The sequence below is a fragment of the Eschrichtius robustus genome, chromosome 3, assembly GCF_028021215.1.
Source record: "Eschrichtius robustus isolate mEscRob2 chromosome 3, mEscRob2.pri, whole genome shotgun sequence".
NCBI lineage: Eukaryota > Metazoa > Chordata > Mammalia > Artiodactyla > Eschrichtiidae > Eschrichtius > Eschrichtius robustus.
This window is the reverse complement of record NC_090826.1, coordinates 82,252,385-82,273,978: the sequence shown is the minus strand read 5'-3', so window position 1 is coordinate 82,273,978 and position 21,594 is coordinate 82,252,385. Positions and strand designations below refer to the sequence as shown.

General features: G+C 33.2%; 1 protein-coding gene across 5 annotated transcripts in view; it reads right to left on the bottom strand.

Annotated features, from left to right (window-relative positions):
• Positions 1-364: 364 nt before the first annotated feature.
• The window catches only part of MTF2 (metal response element binding transcription factor 2), a 78,830-nt gene continuing 57,600 nt past the window's right edge, over positions 365-21,594 (bottom strand). For all 5 annotated transcript variants that reach the window (XM_068540320.1, XM_068540319.1, XM_068540322.1 and 2 more), the window contains 12 exons: positions 21,189-21,284; positions 20,845-20,945; positions 20,304-20,452; positions 18,268-18,363; positions 17,351-17,419; positions 16,371-16,494; positions 9,405-9,472; positions 7,693-7,863; positions 3,806-3,911; positions 3,640-3,692; positions 3,423-3,527; positions 365-1,935 (listed from right to left, as the gene is read on the bottom strand). In XM_068540320.1, coding sequence (XP_068396421.1) covers positions 1,578-1,935; positions 3,423-3,527; positions 3,640-3,692; positions 3,806-3,911; positions 7,693-7,863; positions 9,405-9,472; positions 16,371-16,494; positions 17,351-17,419; positions 18,268-18,363; positions 20,304-20,452; positions 20,845-20,945; positions 21,189-21,284 — 1,496 coding nt within the window. In that variant the 3' untranslated portion in view covers positions 365-1,577. The remainder of the gene's footprint in view (positions 1,936-3,422; positions 3,528-3,639; positions 3,693-3,805; positions 3,912-7,692; positions 7,864-9,404; positions 9,473-16,370; positions 16,495-17,350; positions 17,420-18,267; positions 18,364-20,303; positions 20,453-20,844; positions 20,946-21,188; positions 21,285-21,594) is intronic.

Here is a 21,594-nt window from a genome sequence, read left to right as displayed (position 1 = left end):
ACGAAGTTCTCTGCTTCTTTTGGCTATAATGTGACAAGAAAAGGTCATCTTTTGAAGATGTTTAAAGAAATAAAGCAACTTTCTTATAAACAGTCAAATAATCAATCAATGGAATAAATAAGTACTAACCCACATTTTTAACCGCTCTGTAATCACTACACTTTACATATTTTTCATTTTGGTGGCAAATTCTCCAATTTTTAGGCTAAAATCCACCAATCACTTTTAAGAGTAAAATGAATAGCCACCAAAATAAGAATATTCTTCTGTTTACTCTTTGGCTAAAAACGAAAACAAACAAACAAAACAAAACAAAAAGAAACAGAAGACAGCTCTAACACTGGTGCTAAAAGAAACTGTTTTTTTTTTTTTAACACATGTAAAATAAAGTTATCAATTTAAATCTTGGTACGCTGTATAAAAACAAGAGGTAATGTTGTAATAAAACAGCAGTTGCCTCTGCAGGCAACATACTGTTTGTTAACCCTGTGCAATAAAATACTTTGTTCATACTACACTTATTCAACATGACTAACAGTTACTACAGACATTTCAGGAATCTTCACGGGACTCCTATAGACTTACTGTTAAAACTGAGAGACATTTACAATCATAATGTGCCATGAAAACTTGAAAACGTTACTTCTAGTAGGAGATAATATTCATACTATTTGAATTTGTTTTAGGTACTGAACAGCTGAGTTACAAGGACTGAAAGTGAAAAGCATTCGAAAAAGCCCATGAACACTGTTGTTCACACCCTTCTTCAGAACACACTAAACTTGTTTGACACATTTCTCTTCATACATAGCAAGCAACAGCACCCAATAAAAGCCTGAGAAGAAATGCTGCTGTGTAAATACTGCAACTATTCCTGAAAAAAGAATTATGGGATATATACTCCAAAGCTGCCCATTCCCATAATTTGTATTGCATAGGTCACATAATCAATCACACACATATATATACACACGTGTGTATATATATGTACATGCAAAGAATATATTAAGACGACAATGAAGTCTAGTCACAGAGCAATTTACAGGCTCAATATATTTTTTACACTTTGAAAGAAAATTTCAATATTTTACAGTCTTTTAGTAGGCATTATATACACTGCACTTTATGAATTCTAAAAGGTATTGAAATAAATTTTTTCCAACATTTTGGTAACAAAACAGACAATGTTTCTCCAAATACTTGTGCTATCTACATGATAGGTTTGCTCTGATAACCACTAACCACAAAAACTGACTCAATGGAATAATTAGAAAAATTATCTAACACCATGCATCGGTTTGAATCATTTTTAATATCCTATCCTAGAAACATTCTACAAATCTTAAGATTTAAAAAATTAAGTCTCTGTTCTGATTTTTAAAAGATATCTTTTTATGACAATATCCATAACATTGACAAGTACATGTTAAGGCTAGTATTATCTCCTTATGTGATTTTTTTTTTTTACCTTTTTTTTTTTTTTTTTAAGAAAGATAGTAAAAGCCAGACTCCTTTAGGGCTTTGAACTGTACCTACAGAAAATGAGAGTGCAGTGAACATAATGTTCAGTCCTACAGTCAGGATGCAGTTGCTCCTTCCCATTCCACAAGATACTGCACCTTTCCATCAAGTGTCACCCGACGAGCCAATACTCGGTATTTTTCACCACATGCTATTCTACCTGCAGCACCAAAATAACTGGTAATGGAGTTTTTTAGATGATTGAGTTGTAACTCCTGATCTGCTAAGTTATTCAAAATCTCTGTGTTGAGTTCATCAAATTGGTAATCTTCTTTGCCTTCATCATCCTTTACAATTTCTGAGTTCTGAGTCTGGAGTGCTCTTCTTGGAAGACGACCCCTTCTCCTCCGTAAATGCGGTATTGCAGCAGGCCAAGATCTTCCTGTACGAGTTCTTTTTCTGGAGTCAGATAATCTATAGAACAAAAAAGGCCACAATTGTCTCCCCTTGCTGACATAAAAATCAGCCAAATCAAAACAACAAATGCTATATAAAATGGATTATCACTCGCCTTCATTAAATTCAATCACCTTCTTGAGGCTGACCTCTGAAGAGCTTTTCTTCCTTAACTATGTACTATTAAGCTTAAAAGAATCAGAGGAAATTTTTGATTTATAAGGCCAACGAGGCAAATTCTTACCAAGAGGATTTCTAAGTCAGGTCTTGTCAATGTTTTTATCATTAAAAAGAAGACAGTTCATTCATTCATTCATTCAATGCAAGAAACATTTAATAAGCACCTACTACATACAAGACACCTTTCCATGTGCTTAAACAGATGGCAGAACTAGTATAAAGATTCTCTTTGTTACTAATTCTAGGCCTACTGTTAAGTAAGAAATAAGCCTAAACTAGATGTCAGGGTACCTTTGGTCTAGCTCAGTATGATATCGGCCAAATTTAAATCTCTTATCCTCTGTGTTCTCTTAAGTGAAGAGATTAAGTGAAGGGGCTGAACTAGACAATCTTTGAGTTGAGAAATATAATGATTTTATAAAACAAGGTCAAAATATAGCATAACAGCTAAATTCAAAGATTTTATAATCATACTGCCAAAGTTAAAATCCCAGCTCTGTATACTTGCTAATAAACATGCCATCTTGGGCTTGTTACAAAAACCTTCTAAGTCTCAGTTTTCTTATCTATAAAATGGGAACAACTCAAAAGACTGTTTTAAGAATTAAATAAGACGATGTACAAAAAAAAAAAAAAGACGTATGTAAGCTTAACACAATGCTTGGCAAGAGGCAAAAAAAAAAAAGCTCACATTATTATTATTCACAATTCATTTAAAAATGAGTTACATTTTTAAATAGTTAGAATTTTATATGATTTACAAGAGCAGTTTTTGAATTGTGAACAAAAATTAAACAAGAGGAAGTATAAAACCTAGAAGCTCATAGCTCTGGCCCCAAGTAAACTAAACTTTTCTTACCTGATACATCAGACTTCAGGAAAAAGTTGCCCTTCTGAAGAGTTAGGTTAAATAAAATATTAGAGGGGAAGTCTACTATTGATAAAAATCCTGAGTTTAAAATCCTTCTATTAATAGAAGGATTTGTGTGCCTGATTCCAACTTATTAAAAAAAAATCCACACTTGTATATTAGAAGCATAAAAAGGTCTTACAGAAAACAGCACACCTATAAACACCAGGATACCTCTTCTCTGTGTACATAGCAAAATTCCTGACAAATGTGAAAATTCTAATGTCTGTGCTCTGAAAAGCAAAAATATTCAGATGAATATTAACAACCTAAGGAATCAACATACAGATTGCTTCTCAAAAGCTGAAAGACAAACTTGTATCACTTTCAATTGCTAAAAATTTATTTAATCACCACTTTACAAAGAAAAAGTCTAGAGGAAAATTAGTCAAGGATAAGAACATAAAATATCTACCCATAATGCCTGGAAATACTAGACGAGGTAGTTTCTTTTGCACTGGAAGCACCCGTGAAATCCACATCTGAGGTATTGGATGAATGTGCAGTTCCCTCAGTTCTCCTGAGACAAAAGAATTTAAATGGTATAACGACTATATTACATAACAGTAGAAATACTAATTTCCCCCCCAAAAGAAAATTCCTAAGGTAGGAGAAAATAACTTTCTATTTACCCTATAGAACAAGGTAAATCCAAAGTAGGATTCTCTGAAATTGATTCCTTATCCTGGAAAATAAAAAAACACACTTAAAGCATGGTTTCTAAAATAAAGATATTAGTTTCTCAGTAATTTCAAGCAGACTTCCTCTCTGAGAACATATGCCAATATATCCTCTTACCAAAGGTGGCTCAGCAGTTTTCTGAATCATTTTTCTTGTATATGGGCCAGGTGGACGACCTACAGACTTTTTCTTTCCTTTTTTTTCTATGCCATTGCTTACTTCCCTGAAACATGAAACCATTTATGTATTTAACCTCTGCACAGAGAAAACAAAAAGACAATGGACAATATACACTATCATAGCTCTACTTATGTAATAATTAGATTATACTTATATTTTTACATTAATGGTAATATAAAAACAACAAAGTTAAATCTACAAGTTTAGTCAAGTTCATAGATAATACATTCTAATTTAAATATTTTTTAAGAGATATTTACATACAAAAGGTTTAAGAAAAAAGTTCTCTAATACTATTCTGAAAAATACATACCACCTAAAATTCTTTTTAAAAAACATAAAACAAAACAAAAAAATACTACTATATTAGATGGAAGATTCAAAAACTCCTTAAAGTTCAATTATTTCATTTAGGTTGTTACTATGTAGGTACTTGGGGGATGTTTCAAGAATTTACTATACTAAAAGTGATTACGAATTTAGTAGTTAACCTCATGGAGCCAGGAAGTATCTATGTTAAAATACAGTAGGTATAAACAGGGACATCCTGTGGGTTCCTAAATGATGCTAATCAGAAAGAGAATGAAGCCCGGGGTGGGAGAATGTAAAGGAAGAAGGAATCCTTCATACTGGGCAGGGGAGTCATTCAAGGACAAAATTAGAAAGATCAAGAAAACCATTTTTGAGACACAAAGGCAAATATCAAGCAATAGGAAGGGGCAAAAAGCAATAGGTCAAGAACATCTCTAATTAATAGAAGGGAAGAATGGCAAATATCAATACACAGAACACCCATTTCATTTATTCAACAAACATCTCCATATAAAGGGGATACTAACAATAGGAATACAAAGACGTTCCCTGTGCTAAGGGGTTCACAATATAGTTTGAAGGTGACAAATGTGTATACAAGCAGGATAATAAATGGTTTAAGTGCTATAAGAACATTATCCAGGAACATTCAAATTAAAAACAAGGTGAAGGAACAATATTATATAATAGGCTAGAAAGAGGTGACTGGAGAAAACTAGGAAAGACTATCCCTCCACACACCAAACTAAGGTTGGGGAAAATAAAGGTGGAAATACAAGGAAGGAGAAAGTAGAGAAGCTAGAGTAACAAAGCATAAGTAGAAATATAATCAAAAGTTTCAAGGATAAGATGGATGGGGTATACATTTTTTTTGTTTTTGTTTTTTGGAAAGATGATCAACATTAACATTTATAAAGAACCCCTGGACTAAAGAAAGTACACTTTAGTCCAATTCATACATAGGTCCCAGAAGGAACTGAGAATACCTTTAGAGAAAGTTGAACCATTACCTGGTGGCATCAAATGAAAACCTTATAGCTACCACAGACAAAGTGTCCTATCAAAATCATGATATGAATGAGAAAGATTGTGGAAATCTTTTTTCTAATTCATAATATAAGCAATTGTTAGCAAAAGATTAATGATAAAATTTGAAAGTGACAGGAGTAAGTATTCTTTCCTTCAGAAAAAACAAACCCTTAAAGTAGTATCTACTTTATTACCAACTCAAATGGATATAAAGCACTGTCAACCCTCTGTAATTACATTTTCTTATTCTCCAAGATGATTATCTCATACCTTGTATTTGCTCCTTAAATTTCCCTCTCAGCTATCTTTCCCTCATCATTTCATTGAGAAAACAGAAGTTACCAAGCAATAACTTTAGTCATCTTCCAAATGCTAAATCTAAAACAGAACCAGCATTTGTACCCACCTTTTCCTTTTTCACCCCATTTCAACAGAAGGGTGTAAGTCCTCCTATCAAAGGCTACTCCCACATTTAGGCTCTAAATCCTGCCTCTTTTGGCTTCTCAAAGACTTTACAATATCTTCAGTTTCCTCCCCTCTCTCCTATACCACTCTCTTCTCCACTGACACACAAAAACAAGTTACAATTATCTTCTATTAAAAAAAAAAAATCAATTGATTCAGCTTCCATTCCCTTTACAGTACAGTAAAACTACTTCTGAGAGCTGATGATACATACCCTTTTCCACTTTCTTCCTTCTCTTTCAGAATTTTTAAAGATTATTTCCTTTTTTCCCCTTTTCCTTTATTATCATCATCATCATCATTTTGAATTCGCCCATGTCCCTTATTGTACAAAAAGCCCAGTTTTGACACGTAAATTGGGCAGTGCTGGATTCAATCACACTGACCCACTCCCATCTTCTATCTTTACCACTCAAGCAGAATTGTTTTTGTCATGGTCACTAATAACAGAATGTTATCTAATCCAATGAACATTTTTCTCTCATCTTAACCTGCCTCTCCGCAACATTCAGTACTGTTTAATACACCCACATCTTTTTTGAAATACTCTCCTTCACTTGGTTTTCATGACATCAAACTTTCCTGGTTTCCTCCTATTTCACTGATTGTTTTCTGTTAGTCTCCTTCATTTATTTCACTTCTTCCAAAACTCTAAATGATATCAGGACATTATTCTGGGCCACATTCTCTTCTCTTCCCCTCTCTCTCTAGGTAATTTCATCCAATCTCATGGCTTTATAAATCAGCATCAAAATTTATCATGTGTCCTGACCTCTCCTGAGCTCCTGATTTACACACCCAACTGCCTATATCTAACATCATCACCACTTAGATATTCCTCATAAGAATCTCAAACTCAATGAGTACGAAACAGAAGAATACTTTATTCACCTTGCCAAAATCTGTTCTTCCAGATCTTAGTAAGTTACCACCATCCACTAGTTGCTCAAGCCAGATATCTGGGCATTGTGTAACTTCATTTCTCCCTTCCTTTCAGAAATTTAATTCATTAGCAAAGCCAGCAAATTCTGCCTCCAGTGGAGATCTTGACTCTATTTTCTGTTTGACTGCTACCACCTACACCTACATAAGAAACCATTATTTATCTCTCACCTAGAAAAACGAACGAGTCAATTTTTTCTTGCTTCTATTCTTACCTCTATTGATATCTGTTTTCCAAACAGCACCCAAGTAAGTATTTTTAAAGGATAATTCAATCTGCATATATCTTTAAATAGCTTCCCATTATTCTCAGAAAACAACCCAAACTCCTTATGAGACCTACAAAACTCTATATGACCAAGCCCTACCCAACGTTTCTAGCACCTGATGCTGTTCTCTAGCCCTCATTCACACCTCAGTAGCCTTCTGTGAGTTCCTAGAACATGCCTCACAACTTCACACTTACTTTTGCTACCTGAAATATTCTTCCCTTTGTTCTTCACATTGTTAGGTCATTCTCATTCTTTAAGTTTCAGCTTAAATACTATCTTAAATAGGCCTTCCTTAAGTCGCCTTCTTAAAGTAGACCCCTACATCTCTATCCATCCCAGTACAGTCTAAATCTGTTTGCTATTTCCTAAATGGTATTAGCATGATCTGTAATTATTTTACTTGTTTATCACCTTTCTTCCCCACTATAATGTAAACCCCATCAGGGCAGAAAGAAAGTCTCGTTTGTTATTATATCTCCAGCACTTAGACAGTAAGGTGCTTGATAAATGGAACGAATGAACAAACGAATGAGAAATGAACAAACAAACAAATGAACAGGCCAGTACTTAAGCTGTTTGCTAACAAAATCAATAGGGCCTATTCATGGAAAGCCTTAGGTCTAAACGTAAATAAATAAACATCTAGCATTAACTTTGTACCTTGTCCAAGCAAGAAATTATAAACAGGAAAACAAATCAGGGTCACTGCCACTTGTACTTTGAAATATACTAATGAGACTAAATAACACACATTTTTAGTTAAATAAGCTAAAGAGAAAAACTAAGCCACAGAGCAACTTTTACCTTGAATCAGATATAGGTTTGGATGCCTTTCTGCCTTTAATTTTAAATTCATGGGAAGTTCCTTCAGGTTCTTTCTCTGCTTTGAAAGCCACATTTGGTGGCACAGGAGGAACACGAATTCGCAACCCAAACAAATGCTTCTTCTTCTTTATTTCTTTCCCAGACATAAACCTAAATTTTTAAAAAAATTAACTAAAAATTTAAAAACTGAACACATATACATGGCAGACCCTAAGTTATAACTTTCAGATATAAAGTCTTTACACATGAAAGTCCACCCAATACTAGAAAAACTGACTTTTTGCCCCTTGCTTTCTTTGATTCTTATCTGCCCCAGAGCCAGTCCATAGTAGGATATGATGGGGGAGTAGGGAGAGAGGAATAGTATCAGAAGGGAGAAGAACACATGTCCACTTTTCTTTTTAAAATGTGGCATCTAACTTTTTAAAGTAAGAACGAAGAATAGAGAGTGGTGTCTTTTTAGTTCCAATATGTTTTTCCATATTTTTAGTGTCATCTGTCAAAAACATCTCAAACAAGGTTTAGGAAAAGAAGAATTCTATTTCAGAGTGGATCTGTGAGGAGAGAAACCCTGGCCAGAAAGTAATCGGTGAAAGCATTGGAAAAGAAAATAGGAGACCAATCCTAGAGGCCCAGAAAATAAAAGGAGTGTCTAGTATGTCAGATCTGGAATTGGAAATAACCTGGAGCAGAGAAATGACATTTCAGTGTGGGCTTGAGTTTCTGAAAAATATGCTCCTTAATCCTTTCCCAAAGTCCTTAGGGTCCTTATTCTAAAACACCCTCTTAGCTCTACTAGAGCATGCCTGGCCATAAAAACCACTACCAAGTGCTTACATTGTTCTTCCACTTTTATATAGGTTTGAGAAAGGGGAGCTCCCATTTCTACCATAACAGGAACAAATGTATTTCAAGCACACTAAGTTGGACTACAGAATTCATTGTCCCATAAAGTATTTTTATGGCACTGTAACTGCTCGTGGCTTTTTGAGCTGGCCTAAAGATCTAGCCACTTGTAATTGTAACATTTTTTAATGAGGAAATGTTGCTAAGTTCAAAAAAAGCAACTTGCTACAAACAAAAATGTTATAATTCAATAGTTGGTTGGAACCAGCATATACATTTAAAAAATTATTTCTATTGCATTTTGAAAATATTTTTAAGAGACATAGATAAGCTGGTTTAAAAAAAAAAGGGAAAGATCTATACAAGAATGTATCAAACAATGTAACTTAATTATCAAAAACAGATCACTAATACTACTATTCTCTAAATGATGGCAATAACTAAACTTAAAACCACAGAAGACCTCAATCATTTAAAAACCCACATTCTCTATACTATATCCCCCTATCTTTTGCATATTCCTACCAGCTAGCAAGATTTTATTTTACTTTCAGTAGATTAAAGTATAAAAACAAGTCATTATTGAGTATGGTTTTTCAACTGAACTGACCAAATTCCCCTGAGACACTGATAATGCCTCCCATCCACCATTCCCAGAGGACTGATCTTCCCTTCTCCAGCCTTTGAGAATCACTGCTTTACTCTGACTGAAAGAGAAGAGGACATTAAAAGGTTTAAAATGGTATGTACTAACTCTATAATCAATCCCACAATTCTTAATGCCATTATTCCTTATACTTACTAAATATCTCCCTCATAGGAATACATAAAATAAATCAACTTACATGGTCTTGTAATCATTTAATGCCTCCAGAACATGCTCATATCTTTCAGATTTTGGTGTGTCTGCCAGCTGTGAAGTATCAAGAAACAATTTAATGCACTATAATTTCATCAATTAGAAATACACAGGTGCTAGATAGAGGCAATGCGATACAGAAGAAAAGTGTACTGACTAGTAGTCAGATCTAAGTTCTAATTCCAGGTCCTCACTGACCAGCTACGTGACCTAAGGCCATTTAAACTCTCAAGGCTTGTTTTCTCACCTATAAAAGAGGGAGTATAAATCCTTCACTAGTTTCTTTACTAATACTTGTATAGCTCAAATGATATGCCTGCAAGAACTATAAATTGTAAAATACAATAAAAATGGGATTTTATTATTAATCATTAAATTTATTTTAATTCTATAACCTGGGAAAGTAATAATACATTAGAATTACTTTAATATCAACCATAAAAGCTTCTAATAAATACTAACAGGAAAGAATATAAAAAGTAAGGAGAAACATGCCATTTTATTTCCCAATACTTCTAACGCAAACCAATAATCTCTATAATTTTAAAAAATAATGTAAATTTGGGGATTTTATTTTCATAACAATTATAGACTTTGGTTAGCCCTAAACCCCAAAATGGCTCAGTAATTTTTTTATCATCACATACCATTTTAAAACCTAAACATTCAATTCTAGAAAATATTCTATTTTGTTCCAGAAAGTCTCTTTCAGAGTCATTTCTGCCTTTTCTTCAAAGTTTAACGACTAGGGCCCAATAGAAAAACAATTAAGTTATAAAAGACCATCCTCAAAGCTACAAAAACTAAAACAAACAAACAAAAAACTTCCAAAATATCACCACTGACTTTCAAAATTACTACTAGTAATTTTCTTTACCAGTTGAAACTCCCAAAGCTCAGAACTTCTTCCAGTAAAAAGAACAAACAAATGTGTCAAATAGAATATTAGAAGTAGAAGAGACTCATAAAGTCATCTACTTTTATTTTACAGATTAGTCAACAGATGTAAAGGTTAAATTGCTTAAATTCACACTGCTGGTTAGGTAGAGAGCTAGAACATTAACCCAAGTGACAATTAAGTACATTCATTCAACATTCACTGAGAGCCCATTCTCAGTGTATTGGGTACTTTAAAAAAAAAGAAAAAAGGAAAAGGCAAAGGAAAGGAAAGGAAGGAAGCTGGTTTGGTGCTCATTCCTCTTAACCCTACCACACCTTCCTATTGTAATTTCTGAAGTGTCCAGTGATAGAAAATTTCTATTAAAGGAGAAATAATGGACTCAGGTTTTACAGTCGGAAAGAGACCCAAGATGTCCATCTAATTCAAGTTTTCATTAATACTTCAATCCCTTTTATAGTACTGAGTCATGCAACCTTGGTTTAAATAGTACCACTAATGAAACCTAATGAAGGAGCCCATTCCATGGGTGAAAAAAACCTTCCTTCCTGGATTCCCTTTTTTATAAGACAGTTCTTCAAATATTTGACAATAGCTATCATGGCTAAGTATAAGATTAGATTAAAGTTTTTAAGTAGCCCCATCACATGATTATTTCATATTAAGCTTGGCCAAATAATTCCATCCTCTTCCTGGTCCCCCAGTGCCACCTCAACTCTAAAATCTTATTAGATGCACTGCTATCAAGCCAAGTATCCCCCATCATACGCTGCTTCTTCCATACTGTTGTTTGCATATTTAAGCCTAAAAGCAAAATTTTACAACTGTTGTTAATTTGATTTTGTTTTCAGCTCAGTGTTTGAGATGGTCTTTTCTCTTGATTCTGTCACCCTTCTTGAATTGAAGATAGAGACAAAAACAGAACCCTGTGGTTCTCCCTCAAGAATATTTCCAAGCCATTGACTGCTTTTGTTACTATTACTCAATTAGTTACAAATCCTTTTACCTTTTATTTTAACCAGTTCACATTTCGATATCTTATGTGAAACTGAGTTATACTATGTCTACACCATGTGCATTAGCATTTGACATAACAGTGTTGCTTATCATATCAAAAAAGAAACCAGGGTATTTAACATGGTTTATTCTAATAAATTAATGGCATTTTTTTCTTATTGCTTTTTAAATCTTCACAAGCCATATGTATGAAAAATCTGCTCTACAATTTTGCTGACATTCAACAACAGTTTCTAATTTCTCAAATCCACTCCTTTCTACTTTTTGAAAATCACAATGAATTCTCTTTTTTCTTTTGGTACTTATTCTCTGTGGTTTCCCAGAAAGTTTAACTGTAAGTTGCTTCCGCACTCCAGGACTGTTCTGCATAGGACTGTTTATTTCAACTCGCATAATGCAGTCAAGGGTTCCCTTTCTGTATTTTGAAAACAAAGAGTGCAAATATTATAATGTAAATCAAATAAGCTGTATTAGAAGAGCATTATGTTCTAGATCTCCCATCTGACCAGGTTTATAACATATATCTTCAACAGAATAATCATTTTTGTTCCTCCCTCTACAGACACTAATCTCACACTATGTTTTCACTTTCAGGGTTGTATATTTCTGTACAGATATACATGCTATTATGTATAGTTAAAATTCTTCCTTTCAATAAAATACATGCCTCAATTACCAATATTTAATTCCACACCACCGAGGCTTAAGTATACCAAACAGCTTAAGTAATTTGTTTACCAACATATACACTGTATGCTAATATACAACGCAAGGCCCCAAGTACTGCTTTTAACTAGATTTCTTATAATTTTCACTTAAAAGTATTACACCACCTCTACTATACTACATTTTCTCTAGCCAAAACATTGTTTCTGCCATAGTATTTCACTTGAATTTTATCTATGCTTTTCTCCCTACATCCTTCAAGTGAGGCAGCACTCAACACACTGCTCTCCTATAAACCTTTGGGTGTTTAAAATTTAAGACCACAGTTAATAGAAAAGTGGGTTGTCCTTACAGAACTGAAATTTCAAATCACATTAGGAAGCAAAGACAAATGATAATAGGCAGATTCTAAAAAGTATTAATATCTCATTGTAACTCCCAAAAGTAATCTGATACAACCTCATTCTAAACACCTTATTGTATATAAAAACCTTAAGCAACTTTTATTTGGGGTGTCAAACGTTATATTACATATTTTTACTATCTCAAAGAAAATAATTCAAAACACAGCAGTTTCTCAAATAGCTATACTCAGTCTATATGATAATCATTAAGGCACCAAGTCTCAAAGATGTTTAACAAGATCACATAAGGAAATGATACAAAATAATCACTGTATTCTAATATGTTCTAACAATCCTAAAAATAATCAACAAAGAACAAAATATATGATACCTAAATGTTAAATTTGCCTTTCAGTATGTAAGGATATAAAGTTGACCCCTGAACAACAGGGGTTTGAACTGCATGAGTCCACTTATGTACGGATTTTTTTCACTAAATACATACTACAGTACTATACCGCGGTTGGTTGAATCTGCAGGTGCAGAACTGCAGACAGGGCAGGGCGCAGAGGGTCAGTGCCCCTAACCCCGTGTTCTTCAAGAGTCAACTGTACTCTCTAAAATGCACTCTCTAAAATATACTCTCTAAAATTCTAGAGCAAACGTCTTTGTTGTATAATCTATAGTATGTATAGTAAGAACTGATGTTCAAAATGACTTGAGTGTTCCAAAGTACTCAATTAACCAATACAAGCATACATCCTTTCATTTACCTCACTTTATTGTGCGTCACAGATACTGTGTTTTTTACAAATTGAAGGTTTGTGGCAACCCTGCCTCAAGCAAGTCTATCAGCTCCATTTTTGCAACAGCATTATTTTTAAATTAAGGTATGTATATTGCGTTTTAAAGACATAATGCTATTGTGCACAACAGACTACAATGTAGTGCAAGTATAACTTTTATATGCACTGGGAAACCAAAAAGTTCGTGATTCTCTTTATTGCGATATTCGTTTTATTGCAGCAGCCTGGAACTGAAACCGCAGTATCTCTGAGGTATGCCTGTAATATACTTAGCATACAGCAATTCTCATGTTTTGAAAGTACAGTTGGCCCTCAGTATCCCTGGGTTCCAACTGCAGAAAATCAATCAGATACTAAGGGCCAACTGTACTACATCATTTTATATAAGAGACTTGAGCATCCTCAGATTTTGGTATCTGAAGGGGGTCCTGGAACCAATTCCCTATGGATATCAAGGGGTAACTGTAATTAATGTTATTTTATAAAAAGATTTTGAATACAAATATAAACAAAAAGAAAATTTTATTAACCTAATTTTGAGTTAGTGACAAAATTCAATTTGCAATTCAATTTCAGGTAACCAAAGATTTACTACTTTAATAATTTGGAATAATACATTATTTGTATTATCTTTGTTTCTATTACCACAAACATTTAGAAGTAAACTAAATGAAAACACTGAATAAATATTACTGACAAATTTTATGGTCTCTTTATCATTAAAATCTCACTCTAAAAACCAATTACAATATTAAGATGAAAATATTAATACAGAGGATTAAAACCTGAACTTCCATCTGTAAATAACTAGTCTGAGGATGGGATGACTAACCTAAGACGTCTGAAATATTTTCTTTTTTTTAGTACAGAAAAAGAGCAATGAGAAGTGACTAGAAAGTCACTTGTTCTGATAATAAATTTTATGGCTCCCAAAAATGAAAACACTCCTCAGAAAAGTAAAACTTTTCTGTTGTAAAGTTATATTACATTGTAATCATGTTTTTCTTAATTTTTAAATAAAAAGAGATATATTTTTCCATTTTGGCAAAGAATAAGAAATTGAAATTTCTTATGTGTTAAGACATTATCTCATAGGTTACAGAAAATAAAACATGTACCTATTGCTGACACAAACTTTTTCTGACATGTGTCAGAAGTTCAGTTTGGAACTGAGATACCTGAAATTCATAAACTGAACTCATTTCTTTAAAAACATCTAATTATGGTTTTTATTATTGTCTATTTTCAGCCTCTTCAATAGAATCTAAATTACATTTTTATTTTAATAAAAAATGATAGCATTTGAAATAAATAAAACAACTTGAGTTTGTTTTTTTGATGTGGACCACTTTTTTAAAGTCTTTATTAAATTTGTTAGAATACTGCTTCTGTTTTTTATGTTTTGGTTTTTTGGCTGCAAGGGATGTGGGATCTTAGCTCCCCCACCAGGGATCGAACCCGCACTCCCTGCATTGGAAGGCGAAGTCTTAACCACTGGACCACCAGGAAAGTCCCAAAACTTGAGTTTTTATATGCATGCCCGCTATCTACGTGAAGTAACCAATGCAGAATTTAATCATGTAAAACATAAAGTATACTAAAAGGAATATAGATGTATCTGCATATGAAGTGCTGAAAGAACCATAGCTAGAAAGCATTTCAAATTAATGTATTAGAACATTAACTATTAAGATGACTATAAAGAACACTATACTTAACAGTGCCTTACACACTTCTTTCTCCCATTATTAATCAGTTTATTAAAATTTAACAAATTTACAAGTCACTCACTTTCTCTCAAAAGTCATCTGAAAAAAGCTTTTAACAGAAAACTTAATGAGTATTATATTCCAATTTCTAACACTCAAAACATCTTAGCTCAATTGATTTTAATAATATCTTTGATTTTAAAATCTAAGTATTCCACAGGTGTTTATTTTATGCAACTGATCTACCACTAACTTTTAAATAAATGTGTATTATGCACTCCTTGATGCCCCATAAAACCCCCAGAACAACAACAACAAAAACTTGATATCTTACTTGATGTGAACCTTATAAACTGCCTCATGTCTAAAAGCTACAAATGCAGAAACTCTTCCTAAATTTCAAACCAGTTTAGTTTTTACCTCAAAAAGTAATGCATGACTAATTCCACATATTATAAAACAAAAAATTTAGTTAATGTCCGTATTTTAATATTTAATATCTGTATTTTAATAATTCTAAATAAATGCTAAAAACAAGGTAAATATTAAAGTTACTCTAGTTATTTTCTTCTTTGTGCTATTCTGTAGTTTCAAAATCTTCAATGAATATGCATTTATTTTTATACTGCTTTTTCAAAAAAAAACTCTTTGTAAACCAGCATGAGTGGTTACACTTTGCAAACAAAAAGCAAATGAGATGTCAGAATAAGGGGGATAATCTCCAACTCAGGTAGCTTCACTCTCTAACTTAGCTAACACTATTACTGGGTCTCACTATTCCTGGAAGTTAAAGATATATAAGGGAGTACCAACACAAGAGGAAAGAAGAGTGTTGGTTATATCTCTAAGTTTTATTTAGTTATTTATTTATTTTTTGGCTGCATTGGGTCTTGGATGCTGTGCATGAGCTTTTCTCTAGTCGTGGCTAGCTGGGGCTACTCTTTGTTGCGGTGCGTGGGCTTCTCATTGTGGTGGCTTCTCTTGTTGCAGAGCACGAGCTCTAGGCGCATGGGCTTCAGCAGTCACGGCACGCGGGCTCAGTAGTTGTGCCTCGCGGGCTCTAGAGCTCAGGCTCAGTAGTTGCTCCACGGCATGTGGGATCTTCCCAGACCAGGGATTGAACCCAGGTCCCCTGCATTGGCAGGCGGATTCTTAACCACTGCGCCACCAAGGAAGTCCCCATCTCTAAGTTTAGAGTAAACTTAGAAGAAAAGGAGGAGGAATCATAAGATACCCGATAATAAGGATTTCTCCCTCCCTTCTATCTTTAACTACAGTGATTTTCACTTCAGAAAATGGAAGAATCAAGTAATTTACTTCCTCCTACATTTTTCCTGAAGTCAAGAGGCAACAAACAGGAGAATGAGGGCTATAGCCTCATCAAAGATATTTCTCCCTAACTAAACCTAAAATGCTACTTTAGATGTAGGGCTTATACATGTGCGATAGTTGCTTTTAACAAAACAAAAAAGACATTAAGTAGCTAATGAAGTTAGCTCTAAGACCACCTACCTCTCCAGGGTGCAATCTATCCCAGTTTTCATTAATGTATGTCATAAGCTCAAGTTCAGAATCAAAGTATTTCTTCTTGTGAATAACACTTAGGTTGTAAAGGCATAGGTGTGCTATATCTACCCTGGAATCCAAAAATAATCAAAATATATGAAAACAATGTTTTTGGTTATTGTTTAAAAATCACACAATATTTTTATAAAACCAGCAATTAAAAAATCCAAAGTAAAGTATTTAGGTGAACAGAGGGCTAATATCACAAGTCATATTCACAATAAATCATTACATATGAAAATAAATGAAAAACATTAACTAAACATTTAATTTATCCTGAATAGTAAGTAAAAATTAAAAGATATTTGATTTCTTGAAATAAATTCAAAGAGGACCTGATGCTAAGAAAAAATAACTTATGATCTAAAATTTCATGTTTTCACTACTACATAAGCTACAAAATGGATCACACTTTAACAGACTTTATTTTATCTGATTCATGAATTAAATCTTATCTTTTCCTAAAATATGTAAAATATTTGACAAAAATTTCTAAGCACTTACTATAAACATTTTCAGTAAATCTCCAAAATTCATCATACTTCCCATGCCCCAGGATTACTTAACTGAGGCAGAAATTGTCGTATTTGTTATTATAACAAACCTTTCTCTGTTCTACTGATGCTATTCTGAAGGCCCAAAAGAACTAGAAACATGAATAAGAATTTTGAAGATCTAAAAGATATTTGAAAGTTACTTTGTATGCCATTAGAAACTGAATGGCCTTATTACTTCAGCAATAAAACTAGATAATCTTTGGGGAAGATGACATCAGGCTTGAGGATAAATACAGAAAAAGAAATAAAGCCAGGCATAAAGAAGAACAAATTTTTATTTAAGCTAAGTAAATGTATATAGAAAGTTTCATCCTGTAGATTTAAAAATATGGCTCTTTTTTGTTCCTTAACAGAAATGTCCATACTTACCATTGTAATGGTAGACGTTTGAGGTATTCTGGTCCAGAACTGCAGACAGAGCAAATAAATGTATAAAACCTAAGGAAAAAAGAAAAGTTATATACTGAGTAATCAAGAGTACATATAAATTATTTAACAATTAAAATTAATATTCAGCAAGTACAAATCCTACAATTGACATAAGGACTTATATACAAAGCAAAATATAATTTGAATCATGACACTGTGATTTAAAGAGTCTCTTTTCCAGTAATGACAAATAATAAAATAAGTTTGTATATGGGGGAAAGGGGCAATTTTTTTTTTAACCATTAGAGACCTTCAGAGTTCACATACAGATTGATATACAGGCATAGTTTACTAATGGCTTGTGTGTAACAGGAATTGTGATGACTACTCCCATACACATTGCCACTTTTCAATGCTCAAAACAACATGGTAGAAAAAGCCCAGGAGACAAGCTGACCTTCCTAAGGTCAGAAAGACAATAAATCACATAAGTTAAGATTTAAACCCAGAGTTTTTGATGTTACATTTAGTGCTCTAATTTTTCTTCTAGAGCTCTCTCTGCTATTTCACGTTCTCTTAATCCAAAAAGACATTAGGTCTGTCTTTGAGGTTCTCTGGATTCCCTTGAGGTCCTTTAAAAGAAGGTACCAATGAGAATAGTTTAGAGTACTGCGGGGCAATAGGTGCAAATATATTCACTGGTCAAATACTTAAAAGCTTTCTGCAATATCCAAAAGCACAAAAATTATGTTTTTTTTAAAATTACATGTAATTTAAGTATACTAAACAACATATTCCCCCTAAGGTGAACCTTTTACAAATCACTATTAAAACTACTTTTAGAAATGTGAAAATGAAAAAACATAAATAAAATTTTTAAAAGCTAAAAAAAAATCAGTCAAATGCCCTTCTCTCACCTGTCTCCAAATAGCATTGGCTTTTGAAGGCATTGCACACAAGCTTCATGAAACCACTGTTTACATTTGCAGCACTGTAGCATCTTTAAATACCAGCTACAAGAAAAAATTTAAGATTAAAATTACTACCTTTCATGAGGTAAAGTTTAAAAAAAAAAAAAAACAACGACAAAAGTGACACAGAATATAGTTCTGATTACAGTATCACATTTCTGGTATATTCAGTGTTAAACTTTTTCTTCCCAAAAAGGTTATTAATATTGACCATTTCATTCCTCCTCTCTTTTATTCATGAGAATTTATAAGCTCTTGAAAGCTACATCTACTATTTCTAGTCAATAAGTGCCTGGGTCCTAAATTAGTAAAGGATCTTTGTCAAGCCTGGGATTTTTTTCACATCAACAGTCTCAGAGGTCACTGATATGTAGAGCTATTTGTCTCATATACCAAATAGCCATAGGCAACTTTATGCCTTCACTGTGTTTCTATTATTCTTGTTCCTTATAATGAAAAGAAAAGGAGTACAGCAATTTAATAAATTTGGTTAACATAACCACAAATCTAATCTAAGACTCCACCAGGTATAAAGGCTTTGTGACAGATTTTGTTCTCTTTCAGATGGCTGAAGATGCTAAAACTGAATCTTCAGCTAAAGATATCCTCTCTTTTTAGTTAGTACATGGTTTTAATATCCTTACTTGCCACCCAAATAACGCCTTTTCTTCAAATAATTCTTTTGCTCAGTAAGTTAGCCCCATGTTAATTTTAAGCCATACACAGGCAAAGGCAAGATGCTACTAGTAAGGTCATTCATTCATCAAAAGACTAATGAATACTATGTTCTAGGTACTCTGTTAGGTGTTAAAGTGTTAGCAATATCAAACATAGTTCATGTAGTCACGGTACTTAAAGAACAATGAACAATCTGCTTCATAAAATAATGTCTATAAACTAAGATGCTAGGTATTAATGAGTAAAGGAGAAAGATCAATCTCTAGGTTCACTGTAGCTCTTATAAATGATTTAAAGAAACCAGAGAGAATGCTTCTTAAATCTGCAGGCAACCAAAAATTGAGAAATGTTATAAAAATGTTAAACCACAAATAAAAATTCTATAAGATCAGAGACAAGGTAAAATTTCATTCATTTACATATTCATTTATTCATGTTTTCATCACTGAACATCTTATATGTCCCAGCATTCTTCTAGAGAGCAGCCCTGTCTTAAGAGAAACATGGAGTCTGATAAGATTTAAGAAACCAATAAATATAATTTAATAGAGTTAAATGTAAAGTTATCCACTAACATTTTTTAAAATGTAGTACAAATACATGATGCACAATTTGGTTTAATATCAGCTTGTATGAAAAAAAGAACTAAAAGTTTTAGTTGACCATCTACAAACCCATAATGAGCCAGAAGAATATGATGGGACGACCAAAGAGGGGTAATACAATCTTTCCTTGCAACAACAGAAGCATAATATCTAGAACTCTAATAGCTTCGTTATATTCTGTCAGACTAGTCCTGGAAACACTGCATTTTGTAATCACGGCACCATTATTTCAAGAGTAAACTTTCAAAAACTGAAGAGCAACAAAGACAGAGTTTGGAAAACACGTCATAAAGAATGTTTGATAGGAATAGAGATTTTAGCCTAGAAAAGAGAACACTTGGTATGTGAGTCATGGGAGTGGGAAATACGATTACTGGATTTAAGTATTTTAAGAGTTACGTCCTAAGAAAGGTAAGATGCATGTGTTTAGTTACAAAGAGCAGAACTAGAACCAGTGATCAGAAGTTAAAGGTAAATTTCTAAACATTCTTAGTTAGAACTCTGACTCACTTATTTAGCAAACATTTAATGATAAAGATGAATAAAACTACAGCCTCTAATCACCCCCCAATTTTCTTTATTGATACTTTCATGCATTTACAATTCACTATCACTCCCATACCATAATCAATAACAAAAATAAAGTGGACAATATAAGCAATTAAAAATTAAGGGCATTAAATAACCATATTTACTTACTCTCCAGGGCCTCCACAATAGCAGTAACATTGCTGGACATTGGTTTTATGACCCGCATCCCATTCAAGGTCTGCCACACTATAGGGTAATGTTTGCTTCATGACTTGCAATGCTTTGGCATTTGGTCCTTTCTTAAGCGCACCACCCCTCTATATTAGAGGGAAAAAGTTATTTAAAAGAGTGAAGGATAAAATTTTAAATACAATTCTATAATTTTAAAATGCTTCTGAAACTTATGAAGAAATTTCCATTCTAAATTTCTTACCATATCACAAACTGTTTGACCAATAATAATCTTTATTTATTTTGTTGTCTTTTCTTTCAAATTATTGCCCCAATTCCAAGACCACTATCAGAAAATAAGTGCAAGAATAGCTGCAAGTCACTTAAGCATCATTAGTCAAACAATAAGCAGTACCTCTTTCTACCTAAGATTGATTGCTCATTTCATTCAAATAAACTTTCAACGTACACAATCATTACGTTGATAGTGCCTTACAAATTCCATTTAGGGCGTTAGCCCAAAACACTTAAAAGATACCTTTGTTGTTGTTGCAAAAACACACTGTCGACAGAGCCATTTTTCATCTGAATCAATCACACTGGAATCAATATGAGGTGTGTGACACAACTGATGATATCCTTAATATCAAAAAAAGCATAAAGCAAATTCTATTTTATTAATAAATACTGCAACACAATTTAAAGAAGGCATTTTAGTATTCTCTTTTCCTACATTAATATATTTACAACTGATGACTAAACTTATGGTAACAGCTTCAAATTACCAATGTAAAGAATTTTTAATCATTAATCTTCAACAGGGGCATTAAGTATGTACTAAAACTTTTCCACAAGATTAAAAAAAAAAAAATCAATGTTTACCTTGGCCACACTTATCACATATAACCATTTCATTGGGAGCTTCTGAATACTCTTCTTGACATATTGTACAGACCATTTCCCCACTTCCAGTGGCTCCTGAAATATTTAAAATATACATAAAGAATTGTTCCATATAACAAAACCACTGTTTTTACTCAGTGAGTAGCCCATATTGGCAATGTCTGTTCCCTAGATCATAATGGTATTTTCTCAAGGCAAAGTACTATACACAAAATGCTCTCTCTCTGCTCCTTATCTGTGTTCTTCCTACCTTTAACTTAAGATGTCTCACTGTCTACATTCATAATTTAATCTGCTTTTTGGCAGAGGGCATAATTTAAACTGCTCTCAGGCAGGATCCCTTACCATTTACTTCCAATATTCCCACCCTCTTGGGAGGCGAGAG